The 21,669-nt window shown below is 35.1% G+C and overlaps 2 protein-coding genes and 1 long non-coding RNA gene across 4 annotated transcripts in view; 1 reads left to right on the forward strand and 2 right to left on the reverse strand.

Annotated features, from left to right (window-relative positions):
- LOC128991003 (integrator complex subunit 5-like) overlaps positions 1 to 6,564 on the forward strand; it is a 40,963-nt gene extending 34,399 nt beyond the window's left edge. The window contains exons 15-18 of the mRNA XM_054413704.1: positions 1,490 to 1,673; positions 4,157 to 4,245; positions 4,971 to 5,187; positions 6,276 to 6,564. Coding sequence (XP_054269679.1) covers positions 1,490 to 1,673; positions 4,157 to 4,245; positions 4,971 to 5,187; positions 6,276 to 6,500 — 715 coding nt within the window. The 3' untranslated portion in view covers positions 6,501 to 6,564. The remainder of the gene's footprint in view (positions 1 to 1,489; positions 1,674 to 4,156; positions 4,246 to 4,970; positions 5,188 to 6,275) is intronic.
- Positions 6,565 to 9,895: 3,331 nt separating this feature from the next.
- Positions 9,896 to 14,565, reverse strand: LOC128990120 (probable small nuclear ribonucleoprotein G). 2 transcript variants are annotated; one of them, XM_054412379.1, is made up of 4 exons: positions 14,314 to 14,565; positions 13,339 to 13,361; positions 10,781 to 10,905; positions 9,896 to 10,037 (listed from the first exon to the last, which is right to left on the reverse strand). In XM_054412379.1, the coding sequence occupies exons 1-4, from the start codon at positions 14,343 to 14,345 to the stop codon at positions 9,987 to 9,989; spliced, it is 231 nt and encodes a 76-aa protein (XP_054268354.1). In that variant the 5' UTR covers positions 14,346 to 14,565; the 3' UTR covers positions 9,896 to 9,986. The 2 variants fall into 2 exon arrangements, with proteins under 2 accessions (XP_054268354.1, XP_054268353.1); XM_054412378.1 differs by lacking the exon at positions 14,314 to 14,565 and adding an exon at positions 14,239 to 14,299.
- Positions 14,566 to 18,624: 4,059 nt separating this feature from the next.
- Positions 18,625 to 20,910, reverse strand: LOC128988343 (uncharacterized). Its single transcript, XR_008490363.1, has 2 exons — positions 20,840 to 20,910; positions 18,625 to 19,042 (listed from the first exon to the last, which is right to left on the reverse strand). It is a non-coding gene; the product is annotated as an uncharacterized LOC128988343 (long non-coding RNA).
- Between the last annotated feature and the right edge of the window lie 759 nt (positions 20,911 to 21,669).

Raw genomic sequence — 21,669 nt, forward strand, 5'->3', positions numbered from 1 at the left:
TTTGTGTTGTGATGAAAAGTATCGATCATAACTCGTACAGAAAGTTATTTTCCAGCACTTGCTCCATTATTCCCGTCCTCGGCTTCGCCTCACAAGTGAAATTGTGGTTTCCTGTGTTCAGCTTCTTTGCCTTACACAAAAACTTGAGCGCGCCGGAAAATGCCATTTTGGGTCCTAATAATGAAATATACTATTTTAAAAAATATTTGTATTTGCTTAGATAAAATGAACATAAATTGCTTTTAATTCAACATTATTGTCATTTTCAAAAACCTCATTAAATTTCCAATAATAATAGTACAAAGTCATTGAGATCAAGCATCTGTGTAAGCCCTTATTCCGTAATGGAATTTTGAATGTGTGAGAAAACCAGAAAACGTTATTAACTTTTACGAAGGCATTTTTATGCTGCTCTGGACTATATAGTGTCAAATAGTACAAAAAACTTCCTCAATTAACAATCTTTAAAATAATGTACAAAACCATACTGCTTCTTAGATTTTTCATTCTTGAATCTAAGATCTTCTCTTGAAAAAAATGGTACGGGTAAAGTTGCATTTCCTAAAATAACATGTATTTGATTAAATAATATGGCAATAGCTGCATTGAAAATTATGTTTCGATGGAGTTTATTTCGATGGAGTTTATTGTAATTTGTAAGATCTTTGTGAAATTCCTCACAAAAATATTAAGAAAGTATTGGTCTTAACATCCATATAAACGTGAGTTCTGTGATAAATTTTATTTTATTTTATATTTTTATAAAGAGGTTGGCGGCTTATTTTAACCTTGCATTTGCCCGTCCACATAGACTAACCGCCCGTGCATGGAACTTATACAGCAAAGCAAGGAGTGAGCCGTACAAAAGTGATCTGTACTGATAAAATGTTTTTGGCAGTGACCAGGATCTGAACCCACGACATCGCTGCCGTGGGCCCGAAGTCCGCGATGCTACCAACTGAGCCACCGACTCACTACATTCAAAATACTGTTGTTATTTATTTTCTTTAAAAATTAAATATTGTTTCAGTGTCAGTTACATTTAACTTATGAATTTAATGTTAGCACTTACAATAGAATAACCTCTAAAGCTAGGATTTTCAAGATCACGCCAGCGTGATCTGTCCGGCGTGATGTCCGATAGCGCTAATTTTTGTCCGATCAAGCTCAGCGTGAGAGTGACCATATCCACATGACCGCGGAATATTCAAGATTTTACCTTGATCTCGGAAAAGGATTATAATGTTTTTGTGACCACAGGAGGTATGTATTCAGGATTTTGCCCCGACTGTTAAAGGACAATGATGATACTATCCCCGGTAAAAATTATGTCTCAGACAGTGACACACCACACAGTCGCCACTAGTATCGCTCATTGTACATTGGGGTCGGGGTGGCTCTATGTACCATAAACCACGGGACTCTGTTACATCCTTGATCTCAAAATGAAATAAAATTGTGAGAATAATGTGTGATGTGTGTTGGGCAGTCTACCTGAGGCTCAGGTCTGCAGCAACACTAGACTGCTGATGTCTGTGGTGGTGGCTTGTTGTCAAGACACTACACAGGTCACTCTGGACTCTGTCACTAGGCTGGCACTGCTGTTGGTAGAGATGATCTCTCCTGATGTCATGTATAATGGACTGCCATGGCCCGAGGAAGACTTCTGTAAGGTAAGTGGATCACAGACAGAATGTATGTGTGTTGGTTTATTTACACTGTATATGTCAAACAATTATATAGAGTAGAGTGAACATTCTTAAAATAAATGTGAAGAGCTTAAACAATCCGTTAATTGGTTTAACCTTTAAAATATGAAGAGGCTGATTCTGATTATCAATTTTATCACAACTTTTGATGCTGAAATAGGGTTGATGTAAATTCACCAAAACTGCAAATACTGGTAGTATAGTACAATTAAAATCTCTAGAGTTAAATGGCTCTCCAAGCTGAACTTTTATTCTCACAATGTTATTGCTATTGTAGTAATTGTCTGCAGAAATTGCACGTGTACAATTCATGATTCACCAACCCGATCACAGGTGATTCTGGGATTGGTATTGAATCCAAAGCCTCAAAGTAAAAAGAACTGATGACGTCTGAGCGACTGACTGAAGATCACTAGAAACTATGACTATTGTCTTGCTCGACAACCTATCCCCGCAAAAAACTGTATGCTATAAATGAAATGACTAGGTATAAGATAGAATCATGAATATGAATGATACCTAAAGATATGTATGAACAACATTAAATTATTGTTTTTCTGGAACACTGGGGAAAACATAACAAATTATTATGTAATTAACAAATGTTCAGACAATTACATAAAATGGGGAAATATAGTGTTCCTGGCCCAAGGGTAGTATATAGGAAGTTGCCTGGATTCGACTGTCATACACGCACGAGCAAGCATCTGTGACGTCAACCTCCGACCTATGGGCGAGTGAACTGGGATCCATGAATCGATTTAAGAAAACACCGCGTCATATTTCAACTCCTAACAGAAAAGCTGTTATGGTATTCATTAATATGGCTCTATTTTTTCGATTCAGGAAGAAACTGGCTTTACAACAATATGTCTTTTAATAATATTACTTTCTTGTGTGAGTTTTGGAAAATACTGACATTATTTTTTCTTTGAACCGATTTTAACAAATTAAACGTCAAATTAAAGAGGATAAACCTAATTTTATTTTAATCTATCTATATCCAAAATTGGATGGATAGTTAGTTTATAAACATTTGTGAAAGTTGAAAGTGTAATACGTGGCGCGGCGATTCTTCCGGTGAACTGCACATGCACCTATGATTCATACAGTAGTCTATCTAGTTCACTCGTAGTGTCAAGATGTCTAATGATTTACAGTATTATTTTTAACGACAGTTTCTAGTGCTCTATTATACTTCCTGTCATGAATATTATGCATATTGTGTAATTTCATAATATTTGTTATCAACCTAGTAAACGGCGCATTATTGCTTGATAAATTTTATATACATAAAATGTGTTCAAAAGTGGAGTTTAAATTATTTATCTTGTTGATTTCAGCATCTATTTCCCAGGTTGGCTCCAAATATTTCTTGATCAATTTGATGATTGTTTACAAAACATCATCATCTTCTGTAGTTACATGGAATGTAGATTTTCCTAAGATTTGCTTTATAATGAAAGGCCTTTTTTTATACTTTTGGCTGGTCGTAAAATATATGCTGATATTATTTATTTAATAAACTGCTTAGTATTTTACATTCTTCTGCTGTGCTAGGCATATTTGTTCTATAATTTTAAATTAAGTTATTATTCTGTGTTCCCTGGTTAAAGCAGATGATTCAAAATTATTTGTTAATGTTCATAAGAACATTTAGTCGACATTTCAACAACATTAGCACACTTAAACTTTTTCAACATGAATCATTCTTAAAATCCAGTACAGTAGTCATATTATTTCATCCCAATGCTCAGTAATACACCATTAATCAATGCTCGGACTGTCCTTTTCTTTGTACTGTATTTTGTAATTTGTTAGCTAACCGTAGTAGGTTTGTTATATCGAAATGTTATTAACTTTTAAATTTACATTTACCTTGTTTTGGTAACCATCATAGCAACCCATAAGGCTAATGTTATTTTATTTAAATTTTCAATTGTGCAAATGGAAATTTGTTTGTTTGATATTAATAACATGTTCACAGTTTGTCAAAATAACCCTGGTAAGTTTGGATTTAATATGTTCAGCTGTTATTGAGTGATTCGATTACATAATTTGCATAAGGTCCGATCTCAAAGAGCTTCGCTCGCTCCGCTGAATTAAATTTTATTTTTCTTTCAAGTGTACGAGTTACATATTTATGTTATTAGGTCCAGAGTCAGATTTCTTATTTTATGTAATACTTAAGTACTTATAGTTTTAATACTTTTCAATGAAATGGCGACCATACAAAGTAGGTAACCTTAACCAGGCTGGTAAACGTGTTTCGGTTGTGGTTTTAAGATTTAAAATTTCTGATTTCAACCATCATAAATTGAGACAGTTAGTTGTAGTTTGTATAGTTGAAGTTCTGCTGTCATAATTAGTTGATTTGCTATAAAATAGATTGTTTTTATGACTGCCATCAAACATTTATTGAATTATAAGTAAAATTTGTTATTCAGGTAACAGTAGAAAGAGATCTACACATTGCCAACTGCCTCAAGTCTCTGCCTGTGGTGTGGACACTTTTAAGACTGATAGCATCCTTTAGGTTAGTTACACTGTAAAGCTGTTTATAATCGCTGAATTATGTAGATGTAGATACTATTTATTGGAACATAGAGGTATTCCGTAAACCTATGCAAATCAGATTATTAGATTAGATTAGATTCTTACGACACTGACCCACCACGGTGTTTGGCAAAGACTAGTCAACGATGAGTGTTAACTGTTAAATAAATGAAATGGCGGCAGCTTTTTTTCTGACTAAATAAGCTGGTTCATTAGCTAGTGTCATTTATTAAAAGCCCAATGTGTAAGTGATGCTGGGTCCAGTTTTGAACAATCATAAAGATTAAATTTTTCTCAGGATCAAACTGGCAACCTTCTTATTATTAGGTGAGCACTATCCATTTGGCTACCTAGCTATATAGATCAATTTTTATTTTAAACTTTTGGACATCCAAGCCGTGATACCATAAACCTTGATATTTATGATTCTAGATTTACTAAGGAAGTTACCAAATAGTAATGGTCAAATCGTAAACCTGAATCTTACATTACATTTCCAAAGGTCAATTTTGCTTTTTTTTAAAAGTTTATTTACTTAGTTTTGAAGCAGAAATGTATTTATAAATCGGTACAATGTAGTGTTTCTCAGGGATCTACTCTTAGGAATTTCAATAACTTTTCTACATGATAGCTCTGTATATTTCTTTACATTTATATTTGGCGGATTATAATATATACTGTTTAATACGCAATAATTTCATGCAGGCCTGCGCTGTGCACATGCTCTGTACTGCTACGTGCATTGGCAGCCGTCCTGGTAGGAGAGTGGCAGTCAGCTGCCCAGCAAGGCAAGGGTCCGGGCCAGGACTCAGGTCTAGTACAACGTACAGTCTCACTGCTACAGGTCATGGCTCTTGGACAGCTGCTTCCTCCTCCACTCTCCAGCATATCACTGGCCATTCCACACCTGCCTCCACAACAGGTAGACTGTAATTTCAGTTTAATCTAAGTCCAGTTCTTTTGCAGTTAGAAGGCTTCCACAATCTCCCAGTGTTTGCTTATTTTGTGTTTATCTACGTCACTGGCTGTTTTTACTTTCTCCCCCTATACCATAGTATATGGAGAAAGTATTGTTTTCGTCAAAATTTTCGAGTTTGAGTTTTGAGTGGATATATTAAGGGTCCCCCTGGACCCAAAAAAGTGGTTTTCGAAGTGAAGTCTGTGTGTGTGTCTGGATGTGTACAGAGCTAGGGACTACACCTGTGGTCCGATTTCGATGAAATTTGGTATGTAGGTTCTAATCCATGGTATCTCCAGGCGTTTTTTTCATTTTTTTGAAATTTTGATTTTTTATAGGGATTTTCCCATAACAACCCATAAAGACCGGAAAAATAGGATTTTCTCAAAAATGGCCCGATCGATTTTGATAAAAATTTAGTATGTTGTAGCCCTTTAAATTCTGAAAAAATGGTACAAATCCCATTTCTGTAAAAATTATGGTTCAAAAGTTATTGTAAATTATGTTATTTTCCCGTAAAAACCCCATAAAATAACGGAAAAATCGGATTTCCCCAAAAATGGCCCGAACGATTTAAAAATTTAGTATGTTGTAGTCCTTTAAATTCTGAACAAAATTGTACAAATCCCATTTCCGTATATTTACTCTCACCGCTTACACATGATAAAGGTTGTTGACAATCTTATGGGAGAAAGTATGTGTCAGAATGCTGATACCGTTTATTTTTAAAGGGAACTAACAGTCCACTTGTTGTGTCAACCAGCATTATTGTAAGAAAACGACCCAAACCATGGTCCTGTTACTATCTTACACCAACTTTCTGCTAAATAGCTTAATTTATTGATAGCCCAATGGTAAAATGAATCTTGGTTCTGACTCTAACCCGATGCAGATCGAACCAGTAACCTTTTAACAGAACAAAAGGCAAACATTGTAACTTCTTCACTTAGACTTATCTACATATGGTGGTCTTCGAGGCAAAACAGTGTCATATTACTGATTGTTCCCACATCAGAACTTCTTTATGCAATTTTTCATATATTGTCTCCTAGGTGGTGTTGCTGTTACGAGAGTGTGTGTGGAACTATATGCGGGACCATGTACCTGCGCCTGCGTTGTTCACTCAAGACGCCAGCGGCACCATGTGGCGAGACCCAGCACTGTCCAGACCTCCGAAGCAGTACACAGAGACTTTCCGGCTGATATTGCAACGGAACATCGGCAAAATGGGTCAACTTTATGCTCAACTGTTCATCATGTCACCAACGGAACCATAGATTTTTTTAAATTGTGTTGTAAATATGTAATAACTGTTTTTTAATATATTGCTTTTTAATTTAGCATTAATTTTATTTTCTTAAACCTCTTAACTCATTGATTAGGTTGTGCAATTAATTACCCTACTTTAGTTTAAACTTTGTACCAACTGTGTGACATGTATACTATGAGGGCCATGTGCTAAACCATCGGTAATTTATTCATAGATAGAGACTTTGTGAGCTATAACTAGCAATAATAAAGCCTACGTTTTGTACCAAATTTTGAAAATGGTCGTTTACTTTGTGGCGTTTAGGCTACATTCTTGGCGATTGTGGTCGTTTGATTGACTACCATGACTAAACCGTTCGAGTTGGAAACACAAGCATCATAGTGTTGTTATGAAGACAATTTTTTTCTGTAAGAGCGTGTAACATAAGGTATTTTAAATTAAAACTTGAAATTATTTATCCTTTAAGGTGTGAATACTGTGACAAAGTAAAAAGAGAGACATTTTTGACATGTTTTAATCATTAGGTTTGAATTTACCACAGTTTTTAACTGCGGTTCCCTCGGAAACCTTATTTTTTACCATACAGGCCTAGGCTTATTCATGGCTTTATCTAAGGAAGCCAAGCTTATGCACAATGTTATATGGTATAGATACAACCATACATTTTTTAAACTAAGCTAAATTTGGCAAATTCATTCGATAGGTTATGAGTGGCAGCTAAGTTGGTTAAAGTTTGGATCAGCATGCATCTTCGGTACCATGTCGCCTGTCCATAAATGTTGCAAACCGACAAATACCAGAGCCTACACTTGCTTTAGAGGCTAATCTATCAACATCTTCAGCATTGTACATACTTTAGTATTTTTTTTGTTCATTAGACGATGACTTATATAAAGTGTCAAGAGATACATTTTTGTATTAAAATACACCTAACATTTTAGTGTAAATATAGTTAATGGTAATATAACCCACCCTAATAAAAATTGCATTATAATGTGTCTCTTTACTGAATTCTTCACGCTAAAACCAAAAATGTAATCGTTTTCAGTCGGAAAAAGTCCTGAGTTTCCAGAAGATGGTATTGCATTTAGGAAAAAATGTGGTTAAATGAAAGGTTCCTTTTGTAGTTTCAAACGAACCCAAGTTCTTGCAGTGACTAATACTTCAAGGAAAGGAAGATGAAGATTTTTAGCCTTTTTCAAATTCAGCGTGAAAAATACTGGGTATTTTCTATAGTTTAGGCCATAAGGGGCTCCAAACAAATGTTTAAAAACTTTTTCTCATTATTTCAGTCAACTTTAATATTATTATTTTAACAGAAGTTAAGACTGCAAAAGAATATTTTTGGGACAGATGACATTGACCAAAGAATACTGTCAGAGTATACTAATAAATTTCCCCTCAGGGACTTCTACATAACTATCATCACAGCATTTCATGGGGGGGGGGGGATTAGATGTTTATTTACAGGCCTTTGGTTGAAGTCAACAAATAAAAACCCTTAAAGAAGCAAAATGCTTATGGAGAATAGTCAGACTGGAATTTTGCCGCCGAAATGAGCTTCGCACGGCCGCGCTACTCTCTCTCTCTCTATTTCTCAGCAGATTCTTTGTCTCTGCTGCCTTGGCTGCGCGCTTGCAATACTCTACCAAGCGGCCGCTGCGGGAACCATAGAAAATTGAAATATTTCCAGACTGAACTTTTTACAAAGGCATTGTGCTTCTTATGGGTTTGCATTCATTGTTGAAGTTAAAAAGTAGATCACATAATTTTGAAATTGCAATTGTGCTATTCTAACTACCACAACCAAAAAAATATTGGGGCCTATGCCCTCATTCAGTACAGTGCTAACAACAAACCAAAACTGTAGATTAATAAAAAGAGAATTTATCTAAAAACTACAGTTTTTTAAGCATTCTATGCATTAATAGTAGTGGTATGGTTGATACAAATACAAGTAACAAATTGGATTGATTGTTTAAACCACCAGAGTAATAAATGCTGCAGTCGTAATCATCGTAGAGCGACCATTCTTTGTACAGGGTTTTGTTGCTAGCCATAGGAACTGTCGCCTGTCCACATGTGACGGGAGCTTGAGACGTGGTTGGCTCTACAAATACTTTCAATGTTGCCAACACATCATAATCCATATCATTCAACGTTTTGTTAATAGCAGCTGAAAACGTATAGCCTACTAGGGCTAACATGTAGATTAATGACAACATTTTATATACAGTTGTATAACAAATTGAAGGCAAATTGAAATCAGCATGAAAAATTTTAAGGTTTTGGCATCCATGACAACCTTTTTTGCATGGGTATTTAGTCCAGATTGGACCACATAAATGAATAATGAATTTATTTAATAAAACAGTATACAATCATAATGATTATAGTAATCATATAATAGAAAACACAGGATGACATAAATCTTTTCTATCTACTACAAAACGTCACATTATAGGAGTTTATAAGAAGTGTAAAACGTTTAACGGAAACTGAATTACCCTTGTATATAATATGGACCGAGAGTTCTAGTAATATCATATGTGGGAGCTTTCATTTATTGTTGACGTTCCTTTGGTTCATTCCTGGCTCCAAACTTTAGTATCAGTAGCAATACACAAATCATTAAAATATATTTTGTATATTGTAAGTAAATCACGATCACCAGTAAAGTGTTGCCAAGATCGTGGGAGATGATCATCAGTGTTTGCTATTGATAGGATTTTTATAAACTTTCAATGGCCTAGCTATCTGCAGGCTGGATAAAATCTGCAAGTGGGCCGGATCTCAATCGGGCTAAAACATAATGTCATCTTGTTTACAGCATGTAGTAGAATTAAACTACAGGGGAAAAAATTTAACTACAAAAATATGCGTTGATATGTGTCCTGGCATCCTAAAAAAAACTGAGTGGGGTAAACCACAATTGTATGATACGAGGGCTATCCAGAAAGTAAAGAACGTTTTGTTCTGACGCCGCTAGGCGCGCACCGATCTCGTACATTTTGGTGCGTGCGCACTCGGAAACTCAGTCGGCGTCCAGCCGTGGCAACGGGAGCATTCTGGCGCTGCCCTTTTTTTCACAATTTCGACTTAAGATGAGCGCTGCAATTGAAAATCCCGCCATTTAAGAGGGGCGATCAGTGATACGGTTTTTGTTGGCAAAAAACTTAAAACCGATATGACATTTATCGCCAAGTGTGTGAAGTTTAAGGAAACAGTGTAATGAATGAAAGTTCTGAGAAAATGGTGCATTCAGATTAAAAATGGCCGATCTGACGCTCATGAGAGTTGCCGAGTGCGCACGCACCAAATGTACGAGATCGGCGCGCGTTACTTTCTGGATAGGTTTAATAGCTATTCAAGAAGAAATCCATGGCAAGAGAAAGTCAAAGCAATTATCACAAACTATTTATTTACCAAAAATTGAAACAAACATCGAGAGCACATTTTGTAACACGATTTCAACACATCCTAAACATTTAACCTACAGTCTATCCATGGATTCAACCATGACAATGGAATTCCCACGGATCACCTGGAAAAGTAATTTAAAATTAGGAAAACCTTCAAAGAAATATGTGCCAGAAAGAGAATGTTGGTGTATGTAATATGTGAACAACTATCATTCATAACATACAATGACTCTTAAAAATCATCTAAAATATTATGTGAATTTAAACTGTGATAATTCAACTATACGATAGTCTAATGTTACCTATTAATTGGAGTTACTATTACCCTAGTTTGGGAAAAGGTGTTAAGCTCCATTGGTGTGCTTTGTTTCAATCTACGGAGAGTGTTCTACTTTTTAGAAAACTAAGAAATCACCTTCTTGCCATTCCCTTCATTAGTTTATCACAAATACTAGTTTCACTGCCACCTTCAAGTCAGAAGTAGTGTGTCACAAATGATTAATACAAATTTTAAAATGTTGGTGAACTAAGCCAAATCTATAGATATAGGATATATAGATACTGTATACCGGTATTGAATATAGGAACTCTTAACCCTGTGTCTGATAAAATATGTACCTCCTGAAAATATGACAAAAGTTCTAAACAAACCATATTTTTTCTAACGAGGTTTACAGATTTCTAATATTACTCTTACTATGCTACCTTTATAAATGAGTGAGTTGATTCAAACTGAGTGAGAGGTTTATATTAAAACTTTCAATACCATATCCTTTATAAATGAGTGAGTTGATTCAAACTGAGTGAGAGGTTTATATTAAAACTTTCAATACCATATGTAATTTATTGAATGCATTTTACTCACCACCATGCCTATGTTATTTTGTGTGTTATCTTTCTTTATTTCTATTGTTTCATCCAGTACAACATTCATGAAAGGATCGAAACCACGTAGAATTCCTTCCACATGTCTACCAGCATTCAGCTTTACTGTAATGTAACAATAAAACATTATTGGTACAGTAGAACCCCTCTTAACCGACTCTTAACGGGACTCGACCTAGGTCGGATAACTCAAAAGGTCGGTTAAAACTCCCTAAAAACTTAACCCAAAACAAATACTCAAATACTTTAAGTAAAATAAGTTACAGTCAATAAAAATTCTTATTTTAATACCTTTAATTGATCTCCAAATCCATCGTTATATACAGTACAGAACTTGTAGTTGAAATTAAAGATACAACCATTTCGGTAACGAGACAGGATTTTATTTATAGCCTGTAACATCCTGTAGAGTTTAGCGTATTGTTCCCATCGCTGAGCATGGGAGCAGAAATGCCGAGATTCCTATAAAACAGCGGTTAAACCGTACTGCTCTCAAAACAAGGTCAGTTAAAACTACCAACATTCAATTACGCATGCCTCAATGCCAAGTAGGCTATCACATCAAGCCAATTCAAAAACAAAAGTAGTTCTTCTCGGGTGCACTAACACAATTCAGACCAAAAGTAGTTTAATAACTCAATGAAGAAAAATATATTACATTGAAAAGAATGAATTGGTGTAGCACCAGCAGTGGCGTATCCAGGGAAGGAATCCCCCCCCCCCCCACAAAAATTATTGATATAGCCTATACAGGGTGAACAACTTAACTGTGCCACCATTGGTATCTCAGAAACTATCAGATTTAGAGAAAACTTTCAATGGAGAACTTCAACTAGTTTTTTATGACATTGAAAAATATGAATTCCAAATTTCTTATGGAACAGCCTGTACTTTATCATGTTTTCGGATAGAACATGCAATTTAAAAACATTTTTTTCCTTGAAATTTTTTCGATAAACCCACTCGTTTAGGAGTTACAGCCTATGGAAAAATGACTTCCGGTGTACATTTTACATCATGTAGCTCCAAAAAAAGTAGGTTTATAGCGAAAATGCGAAGAGAAAATAAGTCAACTAAGTCTTAAAATTGCATCCACATTCCAAAAAGTCCATAAAATTCGTTAAAAATATTAATTCTATTAGGCTATTTAAAAATGGCGGCCATTTTCCAAAATGGTGGCAAACTTGAAAAGTGGAAAACTGTGTATTTTATGGTCTTAATGGAATGTGGATGCAATTTTAAGACTTATTTTCTACGATGATGATGTCTACACGGCTGCGGGTGATGATTGGAATTTTGCCGCAATCGAGGATAACAGCGATAATCTTTAAACATGACCGCAGAAGGTGTTCATGATTTTGCCACGATCGCGGAAGACTATGATGTTTCCGCTACCGTGGGGAATATTCAGAATTTTGCCGTCACCGCGAGAGACGACTTTTTTTTCAAACAGAGGGCCAGGCTTACAAGTGACTATGGATTGCATTGTAGCTGGGACAGCTTAATGTGCACCCTCATTCACAGGTCCTCATTCTCCGTCAAATCCCAGATACTTAGTAAACCATTAGATCCATTTGACTGTTGCAACCTGTTTCCTTTTGATCACCAGTTGATAGGCCAAGGGATCTCATACACTGCAGACCTTGTAGGGCTGGGCACATAAATATCACGTGGAAGGCTGTATCCTCCTCCTCATCATATTTCCTACAAAGAGGCTTTCGACTTGAATTCCCATCTTGCATAGATGTCCGCGAAATACCCGTTGGCTGCTGATGAAGCCAACCACCTTCCGAAGGGTCTTCCTATTCAGCCCAATGGCATCTGCCGCTTTCGTACCAGTAGGTGTCTGCAGCATTCTCTCTAACTGTATGTTGCCTTTAGTTCTTTCTCAGCTCCTCCGATGTTCTATGTCCATCCACTGGCAAACAGCTCTCTGTGCTGTGTTGTAAGCAATACCACATGTCGGCTCTCTGGACTCATGATGAAACTTTCAGCTCCTTTGTTTGCCCACTTGTAGGCTCCCTCATTGCCAGCAATACCTTTGGGCAGGAAACGATGACAATGTCTTAATGGACAGGGGAAATTATCAAAATTATTTTGCGATCGTGGGAGACAATGATGTCTACGCAGCCACGGGAGATGATCAGAATCTTGTTGCGATTCAGGATACTTCGATAAGGTTTTCGTGACTGCGGGAGACGATGATGGTGTTTCCGTGCCTGAGGAAGATTACTGTCTTTCAGATTGTAGGCCTAATTGTATTTTCTTGTAACTTAAATGTGTGATGATTATTTTTTAAATAATGCATCCAGAACTAAATATTGATTTTTATGTAGTAAACTTGTACATTTATTTGCCCACATTCCGCCTTTTTCATGACAATTATATTTCTCTGTTTAACGAAGTAACTTACCGGTACCTATAAATTAAAAAAGTAGCCTATAAATTAAAATTGATACGGATTGAGCCGCAAGAGATTTTGGCAGTTGATCTAATACAGTAGGTCTATTTAAAGATTGGATTGTTTGTTTAACTTACTTGACAACTTTTTGTCCATGAACCTGAAACATAAAGAAGCAATTGTAAAAAAATGAATTGAAAAATTGATAGGCTAAGTTAGGTAAGATAACTTATCTTCAAGGAAACAATGGCATACCTACTTAAGGTATTGGGATTAAGTTAAGTTAAACATGTAAAATAGAGGACAATGGCTTCTAGGTGTAGGATTTTTTTGTTTTCGTGGGAATTTACCTGAATGTGTTCAGGAATAATATGATTTACATTTATTTTTTTAGTCTAAATCCCGGACATTTTAAGGTTTTGCTGAAAATCCCCTGGACGTTTTTTAGATTAAGTACCCAAAAAAGAGGACGTGTTCGGGGAAATGAGGACGTCTGGGATCCCTACACACACATACGCTCACACACACTGAAGTTTGTTTAGCAATTAAAGACGATGATATTGTTATTATAGCAAGTTAGGCTACTGATAACTTAGTTTGATGGTATAACTTTGATAATCTGACACGATCATTATTATATCAATTGTTATTTATATAATAATTGTTATGGGCCTAGGTTATAAATAAATAGATAACCTAATCGATCCTAGAATCTTGGATTAACTTAAGTTTATGAAGTTAGGTTATCGAACATACTCTTGTGCGATATTATGATGGAGTTGGATATCAAAGTTTCACAAATATTTCCTTTAATTAGGCTACTAGGGCCTATAATGAAATCGGATATCAAATTTTCACCCTTAAGGCCTATGCCAACTAATTTGGAACCAAGAATCCTGAAGACGATCAAGGGTGAGTGGTATACTTAACTTAGTCATTAAGATTTACAAACGTAAGTTACTAGGCTAGTAATCCGTATAATGATATACCCCTAACTCAGTAAGGAAAAAAACAATCTAAGCTATTATAGGCCCTACCTACTAGTATGGTAGCCTAAAATAGACAAGAACCTAGTTACCATAAGGCCTAGGCCTAGGACTAGGCCTACTCACTTTTTCAGTTCTGGAGGATGAGCTTTACTCATGTTGATAGTAGGTTAGGTACACGGCGTAAAGCAAGCTACAATCTACAATTACTTTGAGTATTAAAATAAATTACGGTTTATAGAAAGAGTGATGGCAAAAACAATGTCTACTAGCCGGTTTCGGGCGAGCCCTCGTCCACGATAGATTCTTCAATATTACCTTCTTGCTTTATTTAATTTTAATTGTTGTGTTCGTCTTCGTGTTGTATTGTTATTGTTATCGTTGTTGATTTTATGCCGAGTCCGAGTCGAGCCGACGAACCGCGAGTCGCTCGACACTAACACTCATTTCAGTCCACACTCCACAGCCATAGCGCACGATTTGTTTTTCAGGATAAATTTTGCCAACAGTGTCATTTGGAGGCTTCTGATTGACTATAATGAAGGTTTACTAATTTGGTTTCTATCTTTTAATCTATAAGTATAAAAGAGGATGTTTGTATATATATATATATATATATATACAAGCTGCTATACCCGTGCGTTGCAACGGGAAGAAAATGTGACTCAGAGAGCTATTAAAGTGGTGCTGATGTGTGTTTTAAAATACAACAACTTAATGATTTAGTATGGAAATATAAACTGATTTAAAAGTGTAAACCTACTTACTTTAAAACCCCTACTTTTAATGTTAATGGATCCAAAAGAGTATGACGACATACCTTAGTGTAGCAATAGCATCAATTGCTTCATATTGATGCTTCATGAATGACATGTTTTACCATAATTCTTCAATTTTAGTCAAGCCTAGCTTACTATATAAATTAGAAAATGAAACTTTGAGCAATACCTTTGGCAATACTTTACAAAACGTATACAACCTTTCTTTAAAACCAAACATAACCCTCCTCAATCTACATAAAGCGCCACAAACATCGTTTTCGAGTAAATAAACAAACACCACTTTAATTGTACTGACCAGCTGTTTCATTAGATAAATTAAATTAAATCATCTAAACTTTAGAAGCATGCCAGACGAAGCCCCTTGGAAATCATCCTGTGGGGCAGGGCCTTTAGGAAATTCATCCATATTAATACTTTTCGGCAAATCTACATATTCCAAGCTTCATTTTGATGTGCCATATGCCTATATTTTTATTTGGTAAATGGCCTTAACCGTTTACATAAAATTACATTGTATCACTTTAATAATATAATAGATTTGGCAGTGATAAACTCAGACACCGCTGAACCGATTGCCACGAAACTTGGTACATACGTGTAGAATTTCATGGAATAGGTTTATACACCATCAATTTCGTGAGCCACTCCGCCCCAGTGGCTCTGGAGTTTCCCATGTTAACCTTATGAGAAATGGAATTAATGAGTCTTAACAGCTGTTTCAATTAAACAAGTTGGTTCTGTTCTCTGATGTTCAATGTGTTCAATAGCATTAAAGTTACAAGGATTACCAACAGGGTGCAGCACTATTATTTCTTTTACATTTATGACAACAGCTAATTTGCAACCAAAAGGTGAGTGAGCATAGCGAACGAACTTCAACCTGGAGGCGAGTTAGCGTAGTGAACGAGCTAACCTGAAGGCAAGTGAGCGCAGCGAACGAGCTCCAACCTAAAGGTGAGTGAGCGGAGCGAACGAACTTCAACCAGGACGTGATTGAGCCATGCGAACGAGATCATCTTGAAAATTAAGAAGTTAAACGGGGCAAAGCCCGCGGGTTACAGCTAGTAACACTTAAATGTCGTGCTTACAGTGTACTTACCAGTATTGGTAATACAGTTACAGCTGCCAACAAAAATCTAATTACGTAGAAAAATAAAACTGAAAGTCACATTTTTTAACATTGGTTTTATGGGTTGCTAAGTAACCATGTTGGTTGAATTAGATAACAAGGAACAAGTAAACAAAAGACTTGTAAGTTATAACGTGTAACATTATTTTTTCACAATTTTCCACAATTGTCCATTGACAGAGATAACTTAAAATATTTCAATGAAAAAATAAATATGTAAATAAACAAGGGAAAATTAAGGTATTTACTCAGGGGAGGTATAGAAGAGGCTACGATGACAGCTGAGGGCTTCTTATTAGCTGAGGGAACGCCATTATCGTAACAAAACGGTCGATAACCATCGGCTTCGGTGATCTAATGGTTAGCGTGCCGGGCTGATATACTGCAGATCCCGGGTTCGAATCCCGCCGGTGGCATTCACTTTTTGTCCAAGATTTTTTATTTTCAGCAAGTTTGGTTGGTTTGGTTTGGTTATTACAGTTTAATTTTATTATTAAGTCATTATAAAATTTTAACTGAGCAATTTCTAGTTTTATTTTATAAACAGAATTATTTTTCTGATTACTATAAACTTTTGTTATATTATTTCTTTATCAGCAAGTTTGGTTAGTTCGGTTAGGTTATGATGGTTAAATTTTGTAATTAAGAATTAATAAAATTGAATTTTAGGCATTTATAATTTTATTTTATGAACAGAACTATTTTTGCGATTAGTAAACCTTCATTGCCAAAGTGCTCTCTACTACAGCGCTGTTCACGGAGGAATTTTGAACTAAATGCCTCATTTGTACCTCCCCTAAGTCAGACCCGAAAATTAAATTGTTCAAACAAAACGTGTGCTTAGATCCAAAACATGAATCCTTTTTAGCCTGTAAATACTGGTACTGTTGTCCAAGAGGTTTAGAGCCAGGTGATTAGGGTGATTTTCAAGTTTCTTTAGATATTTTGCACTAAATTTGGTTATTTCCTCTTCAACCGTAGGAATTCCACGTGTAACATGTGTTCATAATAAGCCATCTACCCACAGTATACTAGCAAATTACAAAATACAGTACAAAAGGAAAAACATCAGTTGTTACTATTAAGCAAAGATTTCACAGAAGATTACTCAATATACCGGAGTGTGGGAAGCGTCTGTGGCAGATGGATTAATATATCTAAAATACTAAAATGCTATGGGAAGGGAGAGGAACTGGTCCAAAACGTAGGAAGTGGTGAAGTAAGTAGTAAAGGCGAGCAGTGTGGAGTGTGGGAGTCGTTTGTGGCAGTTGAATAAATGTATCTGCAATACTTAAATGCTATGAGAAGGGAAGGAAACAGGTTCACGACGTAGGGAGTGGTGAAGGAAGTAGTAAATGCTGGATATGCAGAGTGTGGGAACCGTTTGTAGCTGTTATATGGATAATACGTCTGGCTCATGCTAAGCATTTTTCTCTCATGTGCAGCAAAAAGTGCCACTTCGAACACTTACCGGGGGACCACACTGAGCCATGGCTCGGTATAGTTTATTTCGATTGTAAAATCAATATAAAGGGTTTACAACTAAATTTGGCTTATATTATTTAAGTTCCAGTGGGATTTAAATTTATTATGATTATAGCTGTCCATACTATGTAAAATATAAAAGGGTGCATACAAGTTGTCAAATCTACCCTTAAATAAGAGTGAAACATTAACTTGATCCCAGTGCACTCAAACTGCACCAACACGAAACACTGATCACTTATCATCACTGACGATATTTCTCACCCTTATGGAACAGCTGAAGAAAATTTTATTGTTTTCTGTCCGGTGCACTGTAGAGGTCGTGTTTTGTTTACAATTTGTTTCTTGTTATTTCAGCAATTTAAAACCTCGTTTAGCCAAATAAAACTAAATAATCATAAACAGTAACTCGTGCCCTAGTTATATATCCAAACAGTACAGCACAAGTCATGAAATTAACCCTAAAGTAATAGAAACAAAATTTCACAAAAATTACATAAAAAATAGTTTTATTGTTTAGTAAGCTTCTAGGATATTTTACAGGAGTTAGTCTTATAACAAATTTATATTCTTGGTTTTGTTGTTGTTTCATGATTTTAACTTTATTTTATGACACTATTCTTGTATGTATGTACAAAATAAATAGAGATTTGTATTTGATTTGATAAGTCCTTTGAGAATGAAGAATATTAAAAATACTATACAATGAAAATACAGTGGTGCAACTATACACCATATTTCTTCGGCATTTATAAAAAAAAAAAAAAAAAACACTGGAACATAAAGATGTAAAATATTTTTCACTTTATGGAAAGTTTTGAACTATTAATTATTTTTCATAACTTTTGCATTAACTGTCCGTTTGTATTTAAGACTGTACTTGAACTGTTGGCCATTACATTGTAAAACCAGAAAATTATTCCCATCTATTTTTTAATGGACAAAAAAAAGATTGAGTTTTAGTGCAGTTTACTCTTTTTATGTTGACGATCTTTTTGAAAGGTATACATGTATGGTTTTTCTGTTGAATCAAATAAAACATTAGAGAGTAAAAACATAATTTATTAAAATACTTCTAAATGAATGTTTTAGGGATGAACTTTGAATTTTTGTAAAACTTATGTTCAATCCCACTATTGAATCATTGCCATCACTTGATTAATTACAATGATGGTTAGGAATAGTGCCAATTGTGGTTCAAGGTACAATAAACCAGCAGCCCCAAGAGGCATGTATCTGTCACTATCCTTATTGTCATACAATGAGGACAAGTCTTCAGATAAGTCCAAGAGCGCCGATGGAATATCATCAACCACCAGCCCAGTATTGTTGATAGCAGCAGGAGTCACAAGGCTTATCAAGCCTAGTACACAGTATATAACAATCATATTTCTCTCAGTTAGGCTCATCATATTTTTAACTGCTTAAAGAATTTTCAAGAAAATTTCGCAGATTTCCCCTGAAACAAAATTATATCACAATACAATGCATGGAAAATGTTATAATCTGTGTGCCCCACACTATTAATGGAGCAAAATTATAAACTTGACTATATTAGTCTTCATAATAGTTATGATATTATCGTTTGAACTAATTTGCTTTCATCTTCTAAATTATATGCATCTATTATACCAATTTGGCTGTTATCTTCTATCCATATATTAATAGGGAAGCATGTTTCTTTAAAACCTTTTTTCTCAGCTCGTGTGCATCGGAAGGAAAATCTATGCATACTGTTCGAAAGATATTTTCCTGTAGATGTGCAGAAACCCTTTAAAAATTAAAATAGGCTCTGATATACAGATTGGGATGAAAATAAAGAAGTTTGTACATTTCATATTTTTAATCGAGTTTTCGAACTAGAGACGTCCTTTAGTAATAGTTATGATTGCGCTGATCTAAATGACTAATTTCTGTCAAGTACACGATGTTTTTTTACCAAGTCAAACTTTTGGAATGACTTATTATGAGCTATAGCAACTGTTATGACCAATCAACTTTGTCAGCAACAAAAATTAAAGTAGGAAATAAAATTTTATACACGCATTCTGTGACTAAAAATGGCGACGGCTGGTCCATATAGATAGGATGTCTACATCAGTATCCAATAGTCAATGCGTGTACATTACATATTTTTGGTTGAGTTTTCGACCACTGGATGACCACTAGTATTATTAAATACCCAGCCTACAACCATATACTAAGCAACATGCATATTTTATCTATACTACAACCAAAGGGAAGACCAAGTCTCAGGAATTATAAGTATATACCATTCCAGTATCAGGTCATGTAAAAAACCTTCCCTCCACAACCCTCAATGGAGGAGAGGTCAAGGAGGAAGCCAACACAACTTAAACTCCATAAATGCAACCAAACTAATTATTCGATTCCAGGAATTGCTTGGAAACCCTTAATTGGGACATGCACGCACATTGATGCAATAGCAGTTAGAAGCACCCATAGACCATCATCTACTTATCTAAGCTTAGATTACTAAAGCTGGTTGAGACGGATTCTGCTGAAGAGCTGTAGCTGCTTTCATAGCCATAATTTCATGGTATCGTATTTTGGGTTTGTTTTAGTGTGGTCAAGGAGTCTTCCTTCTTCAAAAGCGTACTCTCTCAAGAACTTCCAACTTATAAATTAAAGAACATTAAAATATATTTAAGTTTTTTTCATAGCATCATTTCATATGGTATCGTATTTTGGGTTTGTTTTAGTGTGGTCAAGGAGTCTCCCTTCTTCAAAAGGGTACCATCTCAAGAACTTTTAACTAATAAATTAAATATCATGAAAATATGTTTAAGTAAAGCTGATTACTGTACTGTTCAAAAAGTATCTGGAAGAGGAAATACCTAACAACCATGTTGCTGACACATTGCCAGCAGTAAAACTCCAAGTATCAAACCATTGTAAAGTTTAATCCTAAAGTACAGCTGTGGAGTATTTGTAACCAATGTCGTTTGATACTTTAACGAATTATTAAGATCGAATTTGCTTCGTCTTCGAAGTTGTTTTGTAGTATGAGTTTGGTTGGTAAAGTAGCATCATACATTTGGGCTAGCAACAACATACTAAGATTCATTATTCTGAGTTGAAGTTGTGAATTTTTACAGTGCAAAACTAACACTAAGACACTACAATGAAATGAAGTAGGCTACAGTACTGAATTTAACCAAACAAACTACTTTTTTTGTGAGATAATATGCAAGTCTAGACTTTGAAACTAAGTTTATATGTTTCCAATACTTACTTAATCAAGTAAATAAACACTCTTATGGTGTATTTTTTTATAAAGAAAGGAATGTAAACAGCAAAAACTATATTTGTTTGAAAACATACGTTATTGTAAAGACATACTGGAAATAAATCAGTGGTTGATCATGTGTGCTACAATGTAACTATAAATCAAACTTATACCCATAGGTTAAATTATCTATATACATTAGACAATCAATGGTTATTCAATAGTGTGCAGAATCCAAAGTCAATGGTGTAACGTCCAGTCACAGAGAAAGATCCAAGTGTAATTGACCTTATCCAAATTGTTCATCCTGCAATAAATAACCAATAAATTCATACAATTTAAAATTGTATAAAAACGTAGGCTTTGTGTTTATGTATGTACACTATTGACGTTTTTGTCATATTTATTTTAAAACATGTATTATCATTATTATTGAGATGGGGATGTACGTAGGTTAATAAGAAGTGACCCTAAATACACTTTTGAACGAATACTAAAAGAAATAGTTTCATAGCCTACATTTAAACACGTTCTGTTTTATTAAATGACCCTTTGTAGAAGTGGTTTCAAAAGACTTACCTACCGAACTATGACAATGAATTGTAGATGGTTGGTTAAACCCGGGACAAAAACTGCTCAGAATTATTTGACCCGGAAACTGTAATTAAAACTTCACAAAAGTTTGTTAAGATGAATAGAATTCAGGACAAAGGCCAGTTAACAATAGCTACTCCGAAGATTCGTTTAAACCCTGAACCACGTTTAAGCAGTTTTTTGTTAATTTATAACCATTAAGTTACGTTGAACTTTTTAAATTGATAAAAAAAAACTATGAA

This window comes from Macrosteles quadrilineatus, unplaced genomic scaffold, assembly GCF_028750875.1.
Source record: "Macrosteles quadrilineatus isolate MER2022 unplaced genomic scaffold, UCM_ALF_1.0 Scaffold_3__2_contigs__length_128488019, whole genome shotgun sequence".
NCBI lineage: Eukaryota > Metazoa > Arthropoda > Insecta > Hemiptera > Cicadellidae > Macrosteles > Macrosteles quadrilineatus.